This window comes from Lissotriton helveticus, chromosome 6 (assembly GCF_964261635.1).
Source record: "Lissotriton helveticus chromosome 6, aLisHel1.1, whole genome shotgun sequence".
NCBI lineage: Eukaryota > Metazoa > Chordata > Amphibia > Caudata > Salamandridae > Lissotriton > Lissotriton helveticus.
The window spans coordinates 2064626492-2064645237 of NC_136067.1; the positions used below are offsets into that span (position 1 = coordinate 2064626492).

Sequence of the window (18746 nt, forward strand, 5' to 3'; positions counted from 1 at the left end):
CGCTGGTACCGCCCTGAGCTCCGGGGGGCTCTGCCCCACCTGGACCCCATCTTCCAGGGGCCCCTACCTACACTCCCTGCCCAGGGCCCTCATAAGCCTAAAGCCGCCCTGCTGCCAGTCAGGGTAAAGGGCGGGGTGCTCCGTTCTATCCTGGGCAGTTACCCCAATTGATATTTCCAAGCTAAGTCATTGGTTTCAGTTCTATCCTCTGCAGGACAAAGCTTTAAAATTGGAATGGGGTTTCAAGGAAGGCTTCTGGCTGGGTTACCAAGGTCCTAGATGCCGCAGGTTTGCTCTGAATTTGAAATCTGCTAATCAATTCCCACACATCATTGCTAAAACGTTGCATTCTGAAATCTTTGAGGGCAGAATGTCTGGTCCTTTTTCTACCTGGCCTCTTCCTGGCCTTATCATGTCTCCCTTGGGTGTTGTTCCAAAAAAGGCATATGGAGAATTTTGTATGATACAGCATTTGTCATGGCCACAATGTTCGCCAGTGAATGATTTCTTAGCTAAAGAAAATACTACGGTACAGTTTGCTTCAATAGATGTGGCTCTTGAACTGGTGAGTAAAGCCGGCTCACATGCGGAGTTGGCTAAATGTGATATTAAATCTACTCCCTGTACACCCACGGGATTTTGCATTGCTTGGTATTCCTTTTGAAGGGCAATATTTTGTCGATAAAGTTTTGCCTATAGGTTGTGCAATTTCTTGACAACTTTTTGAGGATTTTAGTTCATTTCTTCAATGGCTTTTCTCGTTTAGATCAGGTCATGTTCAAGTGTCGCATTAGCTGGATGAATTTCTGTTTGTTGGTGTTGCAAAGACTCAACCGTGTAGCAGAGCTCTTCAGTCTTTTCAGGCTATAATCAAGGAATTCGGTGTGCTTCTGGCAGAAGAGAAAACGGAGGGCCCTGCAACATGCTTAATTTTTCTGGGCATTAAAATTGACACAAAGAAAATCGAGGCCAGATTCCCATTAGCAAAAGTAAAATAGATTTTTGAAATATGCTAGGTTATCTCAAAAACTCAATCAATCAATGCATTTATAGAGCGTGCTACTCACCCGTGAGGGTCTCAAGGCGCTGAAGGGAGGGGGGTGCTGCTACAGCTCGAATAGCCAGGTCTTGAGGTGTTTCCTGAAGGTGAGATGGTCCTGGGTCAGTCGTAGGTGGGCTGGGTGGAGTTCCATGTCTTGGCGGTCAAGTAGGAGAACCGCCGGTGGTGGTTATGCGAATCCGTGGGATGGGGGCAAGGGTAAGGCTGGCGGAGCGGAGCTGGGGGGTTGGAGTGTAGAACGTGAGGCGATTGTTGAGGTATTCGGGGCCCATGTTATGGAGCGATTTGTGTGCGTGGGTGAGGAGCCTGAACGTGATCCTTTTCCTGATGGGGAGCCAGTGCAGGTCTTTCAGGTGGGCGGATATAAGGCTGTGGCGAGGGATGTTGAGGATGAGTCTTGCAGAAGCGTTCTGTATGCGCTGGAGTCTTTTCTGAAGTTTGGCTGTGGTTCCTGCGTATAGGGCGTTCCCGTAGTCCAATCGGCTGGTGACGAGGGCCACTTTGTTCTAGATGCAACGATTATTGGGTCATTGGAATTTTGCGTGCAAAGTGGTGAAAACTGGCAGGTTCTTTGGTCAATGGTTAGGTTTTGCGATGTCAAGTATTACATTACCTCATCACAGAGTTCATGTGTCTCTTTATATAAGAGCTGTCTTTGAAGTATGGATTATGCTTCTTAAGTTCTTCAATGGAGTCACCATTTGGTCTTTAGATGAAAAATGCTCATGGTCAATTCAGATTTATTCTGATGCATCAGGGGCCAATGGCTTTGGGCTTTTCTGGGATGGCATGTGGTGTGCTGAAACCTGGTCAGAGAAGTGGATTAAAGAAAAGAGTAGTATAGCATTTTTTTTATTCATCCCTCCGATTGTAGTGTTGGCCATTTGAGGCACATATTTGGCAAACAAAACTTTGCTTTTCCACGTGGACAACAAAACTGTGGTTGACCTGGTCAATGGACAAAAGGCCAAAGATAGTCGTTAGCTAAAATTATTACAGAGATTAATACTTGTTTGCCTGATGTTCAATGTAAAGTTTAGAGTAAAAAATGTCCCAGGTTTGGATAATGATATAGCAGATGCGTTATCTCGTTCCCAGTGGCAGAGATTCCGTGGTTTGGCACCCGGAGCATTCCCAATAGAAAACTCAGATTCCTCAAGAGGTATGGGAGCTAGCAGATTAAAGATACGGCAATTAGTTGAACACTCTCTTGCTGACAGTGCACGTTTAACTTACAGAAGAGCTTGGGCTGAATTCCTACATCTGGGTGCTGCTAGTCACAGCAACGATGAAATAGATTGTATAAATCGTAACAATGATATCTTACGGTTCGTTTTGGACAATATTGATAGAAATATATCAGCCACTACAATTGCTGGGAAACTGTCAGGCGTTTCTTTCTATGGTAAGTGTTTTGGGGGTATGATCCATCTTTAGGAGAACTGGGTAGGAGAATTTTACATGGTTGGTATAAAATAAAGAAGCGCTGCACTTAATTGAGAAAGCTATATCTCTTTCCTTACTGGGCAACATAATAACAATTTTACAAATAATTTGCTATCCCCCTTTTGAATTTTTTTGTTATTCAAACTTTGCATGTTACGGTTATTTTTGGGGCCTTTAGGATCTCAGTGTTATTGGGTAAGTCAACCTCTCAGGGGTTAAAAGCCTCTAATGTTTCAACCACAAAGCAGTCTCTACATATTTTATTGGAATCCTCAAAAATGGATCAAAAAGCTAAAAGGGCTACAGTGGTATTGCAGGAGCTCAGCGGCCCGCTTTGCCCAATGTCAGCTTGGTTCCAATTTAGGGCAGCAAACGCATATTCACAAGAATTTGTTTTTCAGCACCAGGATTGTTCTGATTTAACAGCTTCCCAAATCTTAGCAGTTTTATGGACAGCTTTATGTATCTTGGGTCCTAACCCTATAGAATTTGGTACACATTCTTTTAGAATAGGCGCGGCCTCAGAAGATGTTAGAATGTTTTTTTCGCTGCAACAGCTGAAATGTCTAGGCTGCTGGACATCTAATTGCTCTTTAAAGTATGTTAGAGATTTATATGATTTATAGATCTATTTTGCCCTTTCTAACATCTTTTTCTTTTAAGGTGCCCTGTTGACCCGTCCGGCATCCATGGCAAGCGTCTGGATCGTTGGACACTCCTTTATTAAGTGGGCAACCAGACTGGCTGAACAAAACCATTATGGAGTTAACCTAGGCTTCAGCTTTGAGGACATCAAGATTGATTGGCGGGGAAAAAGTGGCATGCGTTGGGGTCAATTGTTGCTGTTGTTACACAAGGTATTTTCTTCTAAACTGTGCCCTGACGTACTACTTATTAATTTGGGGGAAAACAAATTGGTGCAACGTTTGGCCCTCGGTCTCACTATTGAGGTAAAAGCTGATTTAGAATTATTCATCGCGTCTTGGTCTACCACAAAAGTGGTTTTAACGGCTCTGGCATAAAGGAGGGAGTGGAGGGGTGTTGATGAGTTCTCTGCAGTTGACAGAGCCAGGAGAAAGGTCAATAGGGAGCTGCATTGTTTCTCTATTATTAATGGGATAAGTTGGTTAGCCCATGAGGATATTGGCAAGGCTGATTTTCAAATTCAGACCAGATGGTGTTCATCTTTCATTTATAGCAAACAAATTGTATTTGGTGAATATCAAAGAAAAGTTATCTAATATGTTGGGGTTGCAGCCTTGGGCCTAAGAGCTGTATTGGCGACAGTCTCTTATTTGTCAGGTCAAGTTTATTTCCACAGTAATTTCTTCTATATTCTAATTCGTTTTGCCTCTGTTGAAGCGACATTGAGGTCAATAGTTTGTCATGTTTCTGCCATTTGCACTTAATCTATTTAATTAAAGAATTGGTTTGAAATGCTGACTTAAATTTGACTCAAATGCTTGGGTGGGGACAGGAAAAACGCCTGTTCAGGGCTTTTACCTGCTGGCAGGTTTGGATGGGATTTAGGCAGGCAGGAAGGGTTGGGGCAGGCAGAATAGCTTAGGACAGAGGGAAAACAGATTACAGAGGAACGAGGCAGGAGGTAGAGAGCGGAACAAACTAAGGGGTTGGGGACGAGTTTCAATTTGGGGAAAACTCTTGGGGTATCAATATGGCGTGGGGGATCAATATGGGGGAAATTTCATGGGGGATCAATATGGGGAAAATTCATGGGGGATCAAGGAGGGGTGGTGGGGGTTACATTTGAGTTGTGTTAATCTTGCTTGCATTATCGTAATTGAATTATTTATTGCTAATCAAGAGACCTTTTACCCCATTCGGTCTGTGATGTAATTCATTTCCCGATGGGAGACCTGGAGGTGGCATTCAAAGAATGTCCACCCCCATTCTGCTTCGGGCTGATGGAATGGGCCAGAGCAAGCGCGCGTAGGCAAGGTGCCTGCTTTAGAACACAGCGTTTTCAACCATCGCTTGTCAGTTGAGGGTCTCTTGAGGCAAGTCGCCAACAGTGCTTTTCTTTTCGTGCACCTCCCACCGTCCCTTTATTTCAGATATTTATTTTTCCTAGGAGCTAGGTTGGGGTTTTTGCTTAGTTTTTTAAGGCAGGCATATTTTGCTGGGATTTAGGCAGTGCAGGAAGGGTTGGGGCAGGCAGAATAGCTTAAGACAGGGAGAAAACAGATTACAGAGGAATAAGGCAGGAGGTATGAAGAGGGACAAACTAAGATGTTGGGGACAAGTTTCAATATGGGGGAAAATTCATGGGGGATCAATATGGCATGGGGGATCAATTTGGGGGAAATTTCTTGGGGGATCAATATGGCATGGGGGATCAATTTGGGTGGAATGTCATGGGGGATCAATATGGGGAAAATTCATGGGGGATCAAGGAGGGGTGTTGGGGGTGTTACATTTGGGTTGTGGTAATCTTGCTTGCATTATTGTAATTTAATTGATTGTTGCTAATCAAGCGACCTTTTACCCCCCTTTCGGTCTGTGATATAATTTATTACCCGATGTGCTGCAGAGCCGAGGTGGGATCCTGATTCCCGCCGGTGACCTTTCTGACCCATTTTCACCCTTTGAGAGCCTCTATCTGTTAGGTCCAGCCTCTGATTAGAAGATGGTAGGAGTATTGCATGCTCCTTTCTCACTCGAGATCTACAGCTGTGAGGCTTGGGTGGTGTCTGCCATGTTGTGCATTGTTGGGGCATGAAAAGGTCTGACCGTCCCTCCCCATACTACAACCGATGCCCTACATCATACATCACCCCACTGCACCATGAGGATCATGCTCGAAGGCATCCGGAGCATAGGTGCCCAGGTGGGCCGCTGATGCGCTTGATGCCAGATATGCAGTGACCGCACCTAGCCCATGTTTACCATTAATTAACAACAGACCAGGGGGGCTCATTGCAAGGCCACTGTCAGTGTGAGACTAGCTCCTCCCTGCTGTCCTGAGGAGATTTCCACCCACCTCCTTTCTAGCATCTAGCATCATGATTCTCTCCGCTGTCCCGATCTCCCAAGACATGGAACTCCCTCCCCACTCCCCCACTCACCTACGGCTGACCCTGGACCATCTCTCCTTCAGGAAACAACTCAAGACCTGGCTGTTCAAGCAGTAGCGACCCCAACCCCCCCCCTCAGCATCTTGAGACCCTTGCGGGTGAGTAGCGCGCTTTACAAATTTTGCTGATTGATTGATTGATTAACTCTGGGGGCTTGGGAGAAAGGTTGCACACATTTTTGGCGTTCCCGTTCGCATTACTCCACCCCAGTGAATCTGAATCCATACAAATCTTCAGAGCACCACCACCATTTCTCCTGTGTGGCTGGTGTTGACCACGTTGCCTGCTCCCTGATCTCTCAAACTCCAGCGATCGGCATGTTGAGGAATGAGAAGTACAACAGGAGGATGTAAGAAGTACAGTGAGCATATCTTAGGACTATACAGTGTTGAAACTGAGGAGCAGTCTATATGGTATAGAGCAAGACTTCCTTCCCAACCCCATGTTTAGTTTCGGTACACAGAAGAAATAGAAAGAGGACTCATCTTTTCAGTACAGCTTCCATTCTGATGCTGCTAAAGTGACAGCCATCTTAGAGGGAAGCTCTGATTCACTCTCATACTTGTAACAGGATTTCTACTCAGTATTTGTTAACCCATGATAACACTGAAATTAAATACGAACCCTAATGCAGGCCGCCCGTGAGGAGTAAGAGTGTCTCACCTGTACTTGTAGTAATATCTGAACTGTATATTTTTAATCACCCACAGGACTTTGATCCCTGACCAGTCTCACGCAGGGAAAGAAATAGAAGACCATGTATTCTTCTCAGATTTAGAGCTCCATCTAGTGGCTACATTTTTCATTGACACTCGTTCTCTAAACTTTTTTAATCTTCTGTGCCAATAGATTCTAAAAAGATCTGGCTTAAGCATCAAATGAGGCACCCACTCATGACTGACTAATCGCTTTTATACTCAAGCTGTACCATTGCATTCTCTGACACAGAAGCAAGCAAGAAGACTCCTTTTCTTTCCACCTTGCAGGTGATCAGCCATCACTAAGATCCTAAATAACAACTATGGACACATAATGTGTAACCAAAGAGCATCAGTGACAGTCACCCTCAACTACTGTATTGATTGTCCCCACAACTTCCATACATATTCTTTATCACAATTTCTTTAACCTACTACCTTCTTATGAAAACTTTCAAACGTTAAAGGTCACTTCAAGCACAAACTACAAAGAAAAGATTCTAACTAGCCTATAAGCATCTGAAGATTTGACATACTATGATCACTAGAATTCTATTCTTCTAACAGCGGCCAATTTGTAATGTTATTCACACCTACCTCTCTTCAGCAACTACATTTTACCAGCATTTACCAGACTGCAGGCTCTCCCTAACCACAACAATCACTCTCTACTACCATTAATAAATTAAAAGGATTTGTATGATCATACATGGTGAATGAAGAATCGCTCCTCGCCAGCTCGTTTAAGTAACAGTTCTTAAATCTGCTCCTTCTCCCAAGAAAGAAGGCCAGCCTGTGAACTTTTTTCCATCCCAAATCATCCCAGTCCATAGGACTCACAGTTACTTTCTTTTGTCTGACCTGGATCCACAGAGCTACCAAAATCAGCTTAGAACCATAGGGCTAGTTTGCCCATGAAATAATGTATCCCCGGAATCTATCAAAGCCTCTAAGACCCTAAAACACTGACTTCTGAAATCCCTTCCAAAAACACAAGTGTCTGACCCCTTGCACCAACATTGAAACAATATTTAGTGAACTCATTTTCAATACAAATAGGGGAGTAAAATGGAGGAATGCCCTACTCTCAATGATCCTGATCTCTACAAGTAGGAAAACCCCACATGGTCTCAAAAACTCTCAATGATCCTGATCTCTACAAGTAGGAAAACCCCACATGGTCTCAAATTATTGGCATTCCCTTCTTTGGTATCATTTACAACAATTAGGTCATCCTCATTCAGGTGTCAGATGGCCACCTTAAACTATGCAAAGAATTCTTTCCACTAATCAAGAAGTTGGCATCCACCTTTGAATCCTCCGCCAATCAATCCTTTGTAACCATATTTGACATCTCCAACACACCACCAGCCATCATGGATTTGGTAATCACTGCCCACCAAATAGATCACCGACTCCTCTTACATGAGAGTAACCACTCTGGATTTACATATTCATTTAAACCCTCTCTATCTCTACCTCCCCCTCGTCCTCTGTTTCCATGAATGCTGTTTCCCCTATAACACCTATTGACACTCGGTTAGCATGCCCTAGCACCCATTTCTCGAGCTCTCCCCACCCTAATTTAGACTCTAACTCAACCCACAATCAAGCCTTTCACATACCTTCTCCCCAATATGTTTGTAACCCAGCTCTACCCTCACACCTATGCCTCCTTGTCCAAATCCTTTAAGACATGTCAACCCGCCCCTACACCTCACTAGATTCCAAACTGGATGAGAGAACAAAAAGCCTGCAAGATCTTAAAGCGGACCTACATAGGCTCATTCCCTTCACCACAATGACAACCAACTATCTTGGACCAAATATGAACCACATGACTCATACACCCACACATGACCAACCCATCAACCACCCGTCTCAACCCGAATGCACCTCCCTACCAACTAGGCCTCTACTTTCACTCTGCCTTCACATTGGATTCTGAGGAAGAGACCCTACCCCAATGTACCTTAATGACCAACAAATGCTTCCCTTACCCGAAGCCGATCTCAAGATCCTACTACTATCACTATCATACAATTCCTCTCACCCTCAGTACTCAGATCGTCAGGAATCTATCCAGGTCATCAAGACTAACCCTCTCAGAGCTCCTAGGCTCTACCATAGAGATGTTAACAAACATAACCTCAGACAAATAATCCTCACACAATCTATTCCAGCACTCCATAAAACTCAACCGAAAGGCATATTAATCAACTGCAGCTCTCCCTCAAAGCATGCTAGATTTAGTAATGGCCTGATTCTCGTATATGAACTTGACCTCCCAATCCTAATAGAAATATGGCTAAACTAGTCATTTGCACCTGTCATAGGCATTCTAGTCCCCCTTAACCATGATATTACCAGATTAGATAGACCCCATAGACCAGGTGGAGGCATCACTTGCATATATAGTCTCAATTCAAGCACAAGCTCCTGTCTTACCCACCTGCAAATACCTTTGAATTGATATTTCATGCAACAACAGATCCCTATGCAAGATGCACATGATATACAACCCTCCAGACGACAACCTAGATTTTATTAAACAAATCATGGAAACCATTGGGTTCAAACGCTGATCAGCATTGCCTTCAAATCTTCCTCAGAGACGTCTATGATCCAGCAGTCAACAGCTTCAAAACCTTTCTTACAGACCTTAACCTGACTCAATTCTATGACAAACCTACTCATAATAAAGGATCAATATTAGATCTTATCTTTGCAAAGCCCAACTCTTTTCAGATGGAATCTATCTTACCCTGTGAGTGGACCGACCACCACTGCATCATGTTACTCATCAAGGATGTTTTGATAAACAACATAGCCCAAAGATCCAAGCCCAAGACCCGGGAAAGGAGAATGCACAACATCGATGTGAATTCTCTGACTCCTCTCAGTCACAACATCTTTACTCCTGCTGAAGAGCTCTCAGATGTCCTTGACCTTACAAATGACTACACTCTCTCCATGGAGTCTGTTCCTGACTCAATCGCTCCATTCCATAAAAAAAATGTCCACTAAAATCTTGAAAACCATGGTACAATGGTAGTCTCAACGCAGAAAGACACAACTTGAGACTAGCCAAGCTCCAATAGAAATGGCCCGTCCATCAGGCCTGTTTTATTTGATTTTACATTTTAAAATTATACATTTTGGGGTGGTTATGACTAGATGGAAAACCATGTCCCACCGAGAAAGTAATAGTGTGACCTTCCCTTAAACATTGGATTTGTATGTGTAATGTGTAACCAGGCCTTGTATTTTGACATTACTGAGTGGAGGGCATCCTGTTTCCCTATCCCTCTTCTGCTCCCCTTTTTGTAGTATAGCAACCAATCACCTCAAACTAAATACTCCAAAAACGGAGCTCTTTCTAATATCGCACCCAAAAAGGTACTGGTCATCGACAAATGATTGAAACAGCTTACAGCCCTCAACTGCACTCCACAAATCATTGACTCAGCAAAATCAGCATCCGGTACTCTTGACAAGAATTTTCAAAATGCAGAAAGACAGTGCCTCTACCAAAGCAGCAAATCACCAAATGAGCATTTTAATTAAATGAAAACCTTTCCTCCCATGAATGACTTCAACTATGCAGTGCTAGCCCTTGTGGTTACCAGGTTAGATCATCGTAGTACAACACCATCTTGACTGCCCAGGATCAAACCTGCTCCTCTAAGGGCCTCACTCAACTCTGCCGCTAGACCCATCTCTGGATCAAAATGAAACAAACATGTCACCCTGGACCTCAAATCCCTCAACTGGCTCCCTTACAAAAGCAAGAATCCAGCGAAACATTGCCTGCATCATGCATAACACCCTCCACCACAATACCCCTAACTGTCTTATCCAGAAACTCGAACTCTCATGGTCATTGCAGAGTATCTAAAAGATCCAACACCTTTCCTCTGAAACCTCAGAGATTCTGCAAGAAGAAACCCTACACCGTGCATTATCTGGGATTTCCCGTGACTCTTCAACTCTTCACCTCCTGAAATCAGATTGAATCCCTTGATCATATCATTCAAGAAAGAAATCCAAGAATTCCTTATGAACACATTTTTTCCATAGACTCCATGACTCTAGTCTCCTCAGTCGCTCACATGACTACTTATCTCAGGCTACCTAATGCACTCTTCAATGCTGTACCGACTTTGCCCCCAGCTTCTCAACACTGCCTGGTACTTGCATTGGTCTGTGACAATATGTTGTTATCAAATTTACAGAACTATGTTATTTTATTGTTAGTGAATTTGTAGTGAATGTGATATTACTGTCTTTATTACTCATCTCACTTTGATTCTGTATATCACTCTGATATCCGCAAGGGTCCTGTTGGTGGTATACAAAACGATGAAAAATAAATAATTAAAAATAAACCGAGCGGGTTTACAGTTTTTGCAACAAAGGCAAGCTTTACAGTGTAAACTCAATAGATTATCTTCAGAGTGTGAAGAGAGCAGCTGTACAGGGCATGCAACAATGGCAAGTGTTAAATGTAAAATCCATAGGTCAGAGTTAGAGTAAAAAGAATATAAATCATATATAAAATATAGATCAGCTTTAGAATGTAAAGAAGATATTGAGCATTGTTCTAGTGTAAACAACAGAGGAAACCTCTAGAGCAGCGGTCTTCAATCTGTGGGGCGCGACCCCCAGGGGGGTCGTGGAGTCCTGGGAAGGGGGTTGCAGATTCTGCAGTGTGCAGTTCCTGGCATTGGGCTGATTGAGGGTGCTCACGGAGGAGGCCTAATTCACACCGAGGTGTGAAAACATCAACGCCTCATTAACAAGTAAAAGGTCTTTTAAAGACCTGTCAAGTACTTGGGTGTGACTGTGTGTGTGTCCCTGAAGCTGTTTCAGCCAGGCTCACATACACGAGCTGGGGGGACCTGGGGGGAGCTGGGGGGGGGAGCTGGGGGAGCAGGCTGTAGTGTAGTCCTTTGAGTTCAATGGATGTTGCGCACCTGGAGCTGTGGGTCCCGTGACACGTCCCCCGCCCCCAGCAAGGAGGCACAGAGATGCCCTCCCATGAGCAGGAAAGAAGAAGGAAGACGACGCAGAGAGATACTGAACCCCCCCCCCCCCCCCATGAGAGAGGCGCAGAAACGGTGGGTTTATGAATGATGGGTGGATGGATGGATGTAAGGCTGAAGGATGGATGGATGAGTGAAAAGGTGGGTGGATGAATGAAGAGTGGATGGATGAATGAAAGGGTGGATGGATGAATGATGGATGTATGGATGGAAGGATGAAAGGGTGGATGGATGAAGGATAGATTGGTGAAGGATAGATGTAGGGATGGAAGAATGAAAGGGTGGCTGGATGAAGGATGGATGGATGAAAGGGTGGATGGATGAATGATGGATGGATGGATGTGTAAAAAGATGGGTGGATGAATGATGGATGAATGGATGGATGAAAGGGTGGATGGATGAATGATGGATGTATGGATTTAAGGATGAAATGGTGGATGGATGAAGGATGGATGTATGGATGGAAGGATGAAAGGGTGGATGGATGGATGTGTGAAAGTGTGGGTGGATGAATGATGGGTGAAAGGATGGATGAAAGGGTGGATGGGTGAATGATGGATGGATGGAAGGATGAAAGGGTGGATGAAGGATGGATGGATGAAAGGGTGGATGGATGAATGATGGATGGATGGATGTGTAAAAAGATGGGTGGATGAATGATGGGTGAATGGATGGATGAAAGGGTGGATGGATGAATGATGGATGTATGGATGGAAGGATGAAAGGGTGGATGGATGAAGGATGGATGTATGGATGGAAGGATGAAAGGGTGGATGGATGTATGTGTGAAAGTGTGGGTGGATGAATGATGGGTGAATGGATGGATGAAAGGGTGGATGGATGAATGATGGATGGATGGAAGGATGAAAGGGTGGATGGATAAAGGATGGATGGATGAAAGGGTGGATGGATGAATGATGGATGGATGTGTAAAAAGATGGGTGGGTGAATGATGGGTGAATGGATGGATGAAAGGGTGGATGGATGAATGATGGATGTATGGATGGACGGATGAAAGGGTGGATGGATGAAGGATAGATTGGTGAGGATAGATGTATGGATGGAAGGATGAAAGGGTGGGTGGATGAAGGATGTATGGATGAAAGGGTGGATGGATGGATGGATGGCTAAAAGGTTGCATGGATGAATGATGCATGGATGGATGTGTGAAAAGGTGGGGGGATGAATGATGGGTGGATGGATGAAAGGGTGGGTGGATGGATGTATGGATGAAAGGGTGGATGGATGAAGGATGGATGTATGGATGGGAGGATGAAAGGGTGGATGGATGAAGGATGGATGTATGGATGGGAGGATGAAAGGGTGGATGGATGAAGGATGGATGTATGGATGGGAGGATGAAAGGGTGGATGGATGAATGTGTGAAAGTGTGGGTGGATGAATGATGGGGGATGTGATGAGGTCTAACAGGCGCATTCATGGTTGTCAAAAGTTGATGATGAGGACTACCAGTTTCTAGAAACTTTTCTCGGAAGGGGGTCTTACACCTAAAAAGGTTTTACAAGGGGGTCTCGGCATCAAAAAGTTTGAAGACCTCAGCTCTAGAGTGTAATGAAAGGCGGACCTTAAAGTGTAAACACCTTAGAGCTGCTTCACAGTGTAAACAGCACAGAGACGCTTTGGAATATAAACAACTTGGTAATAAATAAACTTGAATTCAGCATGCTCTTGTTATACAATATACAACATTTTGAGGGTCTAGAACAATGTCAACAGTCTACAGCAAAGCCATATCTATGCCTGGAGCTATCTTCTTCGGAAACTGTCCATTCCTTTGTAGATTATATCCCTGAAAATCTCAAAGCCACTTTCTTACCTTAAACACTTTAAAATTTGAAGACTGTTGGGCAGACTGTTTGTTAAAGAGCAAACTTTGCAAGATGCAATTGTGGTGATTTTGGACACACAGGGGAAATATGTTGTGCTCACTGTTTATTTTAAACTTGGGGTGAAAGACAGAATTCTGCTCTGGCATACAGAGGGCAGCAAAGCACATATTGTCTTGCATTTTATAGCAATCTGATGCAAATTTATGATACAGCATACTATGCATCACACACCTAAGGAAGCACAGATGGACTTATAATAATAAGCATGATTTTTTCCACTGGTTCACATTGTCCATAAGACCACATGCTGGTAGTAAACCTAAAGCCTGTGTGTAATTGCCCTAATCATTTTGTATTTTAGGACTATCTCAATTGTAAATCTCTTAAATATGTCAATGTAAGTAAATGCCCTAGCTTTTTAGATACATCTCTCTGGCTAGATATTCAGTTTATTTTGGATAATTACTTGGTTGGTAACATATCTCAGTTCTGAATCATATTTGTCTCCTTGACACCTTAGAGAGTCATGTGTGCAAAGGGATTCATTTGAGTATCCATGTGGAGTGCAATAGTACTTTTGGTTTCAACTTTAGGTTAAGATTAGTATTAAAAAAAAAACATTTTATGAAGGATATTTGTCCCAAGACCAGGTCGTCACGTCGTATGATTTCAGAAGCTGGACCTCTTATGTGAACCTACTAGTGAGGAAGCTAGACTGTAGTTTTACCCTCTTGATCATTCAGACTGAGGTGATTCCCCAAATTTGCAAGTTGGCATTAGGTTTGAAATCAGGGGGCAATAAAGCAGAAGCAGCACAGATGGGAAATTTTATGTCAAAGCTTCAGAGAAAAGCTTGCTTGCATCTCCCAACTATTGATGATTGCAGAATGGGAAAACTACTATTCTGCACATAGAAAAGTGTTAGATCCGGCCTCGTGGCGTGGTCCTCCCTGACCCGTAGTGACCCAACCCTGACCCGTGCACCCCACCAGGCCCCTGATTATCACGGCCTACCCGTCCATTCCCTCCATGACCCACACCCACGACACTGGGCTTCCCCGTCCTTCCCTTCCGTCTTCGTGTTACCCGAGGCACCCAACCCTGATAGGCCCCAAAGGCCCCGGTGCCCATTCCTTTGCACCTATGATGGCCGCCCCCGGCACCAGCACGACCTCGGCCCTAGATGCGCGATACCCGGCTGGGGGGTAGAGCGCTCCCCGTGAGCATGAGAGGGAGGAGTAGTTCGATCACACCTCCTACCTCCCCTCGAGAGATGAGTTTCGATCGCCCATCCGGCCTCCCTGAGGGCTGGCTCCAAGCCTGCTGCGTGTCTGGGATCCCTCCAGACCCAACTTGAAAGGATGAAAGGGGCCGCCTAGGAGGAACCCCCAACAAACGGCCCCCCAGGCGCTAAGACCTCTGCCTGCGAGGACTCCGGACATCAAAGAGGAGCAGTCCTATATCAAGGGTTGCTCTGGGGCGATCAAGTCAGTTGTATCCTGGAACTACGAGAGCCCTGCTGACCTCGTCGCGGCTCCTACCCGGCAGAGAAGGACTTCTGCACAAAACCATCTGAGCCCTGCTGACCTTGTCGCGGCTCCTACACAGCAGAGAAGGACTTCTGCACGAAACCATCTGAGCCGTGCTGACATCGTCGCGGCTCCTACCTGGCAGAGAAGGACTGCTGCACGAACCCATCTGAGCCCTGCTGACCTCGTCGCGGCTCCTAACCGGCAGAGAAGGACTTCTGCCCGGAACCCTCTGAGCCCTGCAGACGTGGTCGCGGCTCCTTTGCAACCTTGAGAATACCTGAGCCCTGCTGATTCGTTCGCGGCTCCACCAAGACCGTAAGAACAGCTACATCCTTGCTCGAGCCCTGCGGACGTGGTCGCGGCTCAGAGACTATCCTGGTCCAGCTGGACCCAAGATCTACTCGTATCCCCCAGCTCGAGGATTGAGAGCTGTGCGCCGGATACGCACCCGCATCTATCTTGAACATTAAGACTGTCCCGCTACCCTAATCCCTACGAGACTCTTTGAACCCATGCTCTGATTGTACCTAAGAATCTTGCGGTTCATAAAGATCCATTTTTGCTTGAGAGATAAAAGAATACGTTCTCTTGAAATCTACGGTGTGGTGTCCCTTTGTCGAGTGGTGCTAGCTCAGGGCGTGCGATCCTAGACCCGAGACTCTCCTCCTGAAGGATCTCCTGCCAGAGCTCGGCAGTATTCCAAGGAGAGGTGGGTCACCGGGTGGACAGGCACATATTCTGGCCTCCCCTGGGATCGCCTTCCACAAAAAGGAAGGAGGACAAGGTGAAAAATCATTCCTCCTGAATATATGCTGATCAAGTGAATTAGCAAAAAACCTATTTTCAAAGTCTTGACTTTTGAACATGTGACATTTCTCTTAAACATCTATGTTCATGAGGATGTGGGCCCAAACATATATGTTTCTCTTCTGTGTGTGTTCCTGGCATGACTACTCTATGTGTATCTGCTGAAGGGCTTGAAATTGATGCAGGACAATCAACTTTAGAGTGAAATTTGGAGGAAATGCATTTTGGGTCAAACTGCCTCTAGGCATATATATATATATGTATAGTTCTAAAACCACAGCAAAACTACTTATGGTCACTTTCTGCACCCCATTAGAATGAACAACCTTCTTCTGATTGGCTGATTAAATAAAAGAAAATTGACATATTTGTTTTCTCTTTCAAAACCATGTAGAGATACATTCAAACACACATGAAATACACTAATATTTAATAAAATGTAATGGTCAGATGCACGGGGAGGTTGGTGCATGTTGAAAGAGTAGCTTTGTGCCCTTTTCAATGCTTTTTCTTGATAGCACAACATCTGTGTGTTATGAAATTCCTGAGTTCTGCAACTTGTCACTGTGGCCCTCATGACAAGGACCCTTGTAATCCTGATTTGGACGGTAACAAGTGTTCTTAACTAAAACCAGGATTAAAAGATGTGTACTAATTTTACAGATCTGTGCTGTTATACCCCAAAAGAGTAGGTAGAATCTCTGGGAGAAATATCAGTGGAAAAGAGCAATTACTGGAGGAATAATGAACACAATTATGGATTCCCTAATAATTTAGAATTTTCAACGAGAGCCTCATGGACTCATCTGATATTGATGATAATGGGGGCAAGCTAGCGGGCATTTCTGAGGGTTACTTGCAATACACCTCTATGTTTTATCAAAAGAAAGGGAAGAGGTGAGTCTCACATCTGTTTGCATCTAGCAAATACTAGGGACCCAATTCACAAAGAGCCTCCCCACTCATGGAGAAGGCTCTGTAGTCATGTCGGGATCTCTGCAATGAGGAATTACAGAGTGGACATCCCACCCAGAGTGTGGAGCCTCCGCCACGAGTGTGGAGCATCTGCCACGAGTATGCAGCCTCTGCCAATAGTGCAGAGCATCTGCCATGAGTGTGGAGCCTCTGCACTAGTGGTAAAAGCTCTGCAGTCACAGTGAGATCTCTGCAATGAGAAACCGAAGTGCAGAGATCCCACCCCGAGTGTGGAGCTTTTGCCACGAGTGTGGAGGCTCTGCTACGAGTGCTGAGGCTCTGCCATGAGTGTGGAGCATCTGCCACGAGTATGCAGCCTCTGCTATGAGTGCAGAGCCTCTGCCACGGGTGCGGATCCTCTGCCATGAATGTGAAGCCTCTACACTCATTATAAAAGCTCTACAGTCACAGTGAGATCTCCGCAATGAGAAACTAAAGTGTGGAGATCTCACCCAAGTGTGGAGCTTCTGACATGAGTGCGGAGGCTCTGACATGAGTGTGGAGCCTCTGCCATGAGTGTGGAGCCTCCGCCACGAGTGTGGAGCCTCCGCCACGAGTGCCAAGGCTCTTTGTGAATCAGGCCTTAGTTGTTCTATACCTACGTATTGTGATCTTCATTTTCTACTGCAGTGTAAGTAGCAGCAGTCCACCTGGCTGTATGCTCAGTGAAGCCTCTAGATGCTGTGCCTAATCAATAGCAGCGATGGCAACATTAGGTCAGTGGCACGTTCCAACGGATTGTATTACCCGTATTAAAAAAAGACGATGGCCAAGTATGATATACAGGAGCGGCTGCAGCCAAAAGTGTTAAAAAAAAAAAAACATTGCATTGCACACCTGTAGAGATAGGTAACGACCCGAAGGCCTTCATGAGGGCTTCAGGTACCTCCAATCGTGAAAGAGTGTAACTGATCCAATGTTTAAGAAAAAATCAACAAGTTTCTTACCAACAAAGTTGGATGGCGGTTGGCACTCGCGCCCCTTCGGTCCAGCGCAGCATCGTTCATTTCCTGGGCAGTCTTTGTCATTATTACATTTGTGACAGATCTCCTCTAAATTAATAACTAGAGGATCCTTCGGGCAAGCACCCATTTTTTCTGAAAAGGACAATAAGCAAAACCAGCTTTTTAAGCATTTCCATTGCAGTTCACTTGGAACATGTTAATAAACACTGAAGAAGTTTAGTAGAAGTGAAGGACCCCTAAAATAATGGCGGTCACAACTCACTAGTCTAATGTTGAATGTGTTGATTGTTAAAAGTCCAGTGCAGTTGATGTATTCGTGACTGCTTAGGCTTTCCAACTGTCCAGCTCCAAAAGATGGACTCAAAATATCCCCCCTGTGTCACCTTAATTCCACCACTGCCATAGACTGCTCATGCCCTCACCTATGGCCTCCCAGATGTCGTAAGAAACAGCTGTTTTCCTGATTTATTGAGGTGCAATAATTCCATACAGAAGAAAACTCATATATGTATATGTGCACCTTTACTCATTGAGCAATTAGGGTCACAGGAGCGAGCTTTTTTTTAAAAAGACGTCATTGCTTCTTCCAAGAACATTTCACTTGTTATTTTAGTCCATCTATTTTTAGCTTTGAATACTACTTTTCTATGCCCAGAATGCACTTTTATTTCTATTTACCCTTTCTGTCCCTGTACCCGGATTTCTAATTGCCTTATGTCAACATATATTCTTCTTCTAATGCACCAAACCTCTGCTGGTTGACATTTGTTTTTAATAAACTTCAAACTTGACCCCAGCACTATGAGATGGGGAGTTCACACAAGTGCCCCATACATTTTTGCACCCCATTTTTTCAATAAATATCATGCCCAGACACCTCAGACAACATTACAGCCTGCTGACTAAGGCTACAGTGATTGGTAAAAGCCCTCCATTTGACTCATAAATATGAGCCACCAGCAAAGGCTCTGAACAAGGGAGAGGGCAATAACTATTGATACAACCACAAGGCAGAAGGGCTATAACAATGTTCAAAAATTCCACCCACTGAGGGCAGAATGTTCTAAATAAAAAGCGAGAAACAGAGACACCAAAATGGGATACTGTAGCAAAAAGAGGGGCATTATTTACTACTTTCTTGTCTTCAATAGAGCACCCAGTAGTCCAGTGTATTAATACATATCTGAATCATGTAACCAGGAATCATACATTTGGAGTATCATTCTTCCTCTCTGAGTCTGCTGGGGACTGTGACATACTCACTTCCTAAACG

General features: G+C 44.5%; 1 protein-coding gene across 1 annotated transcript in view; it reads right to left on the reverse strand.

Moving 5' to 3' along the window:
* Nucleotides 1–1813: 1813 nt before the first annotated feature.
* The window catches only part of LOC144762993 (uncharacterized), a 110283-nt gene continuing 93350 nt past the window's right edge, over nt 1814–18746 (reverse strand). The window contains exons 8-9 of the mRNA XM_078648306.1: nt 17456–17605; nt 1814–1866 (exon numbers count right to left, since the gene is read on the reverse strand). Of these exons, the coding sequence (XP_078504432.1) occupies nt 1814–1866; nt 17456–17605 (203 nt within the window). The remainder of the gene's footprint in view (nt 1867–17455; nt 17606–18746) is intronic.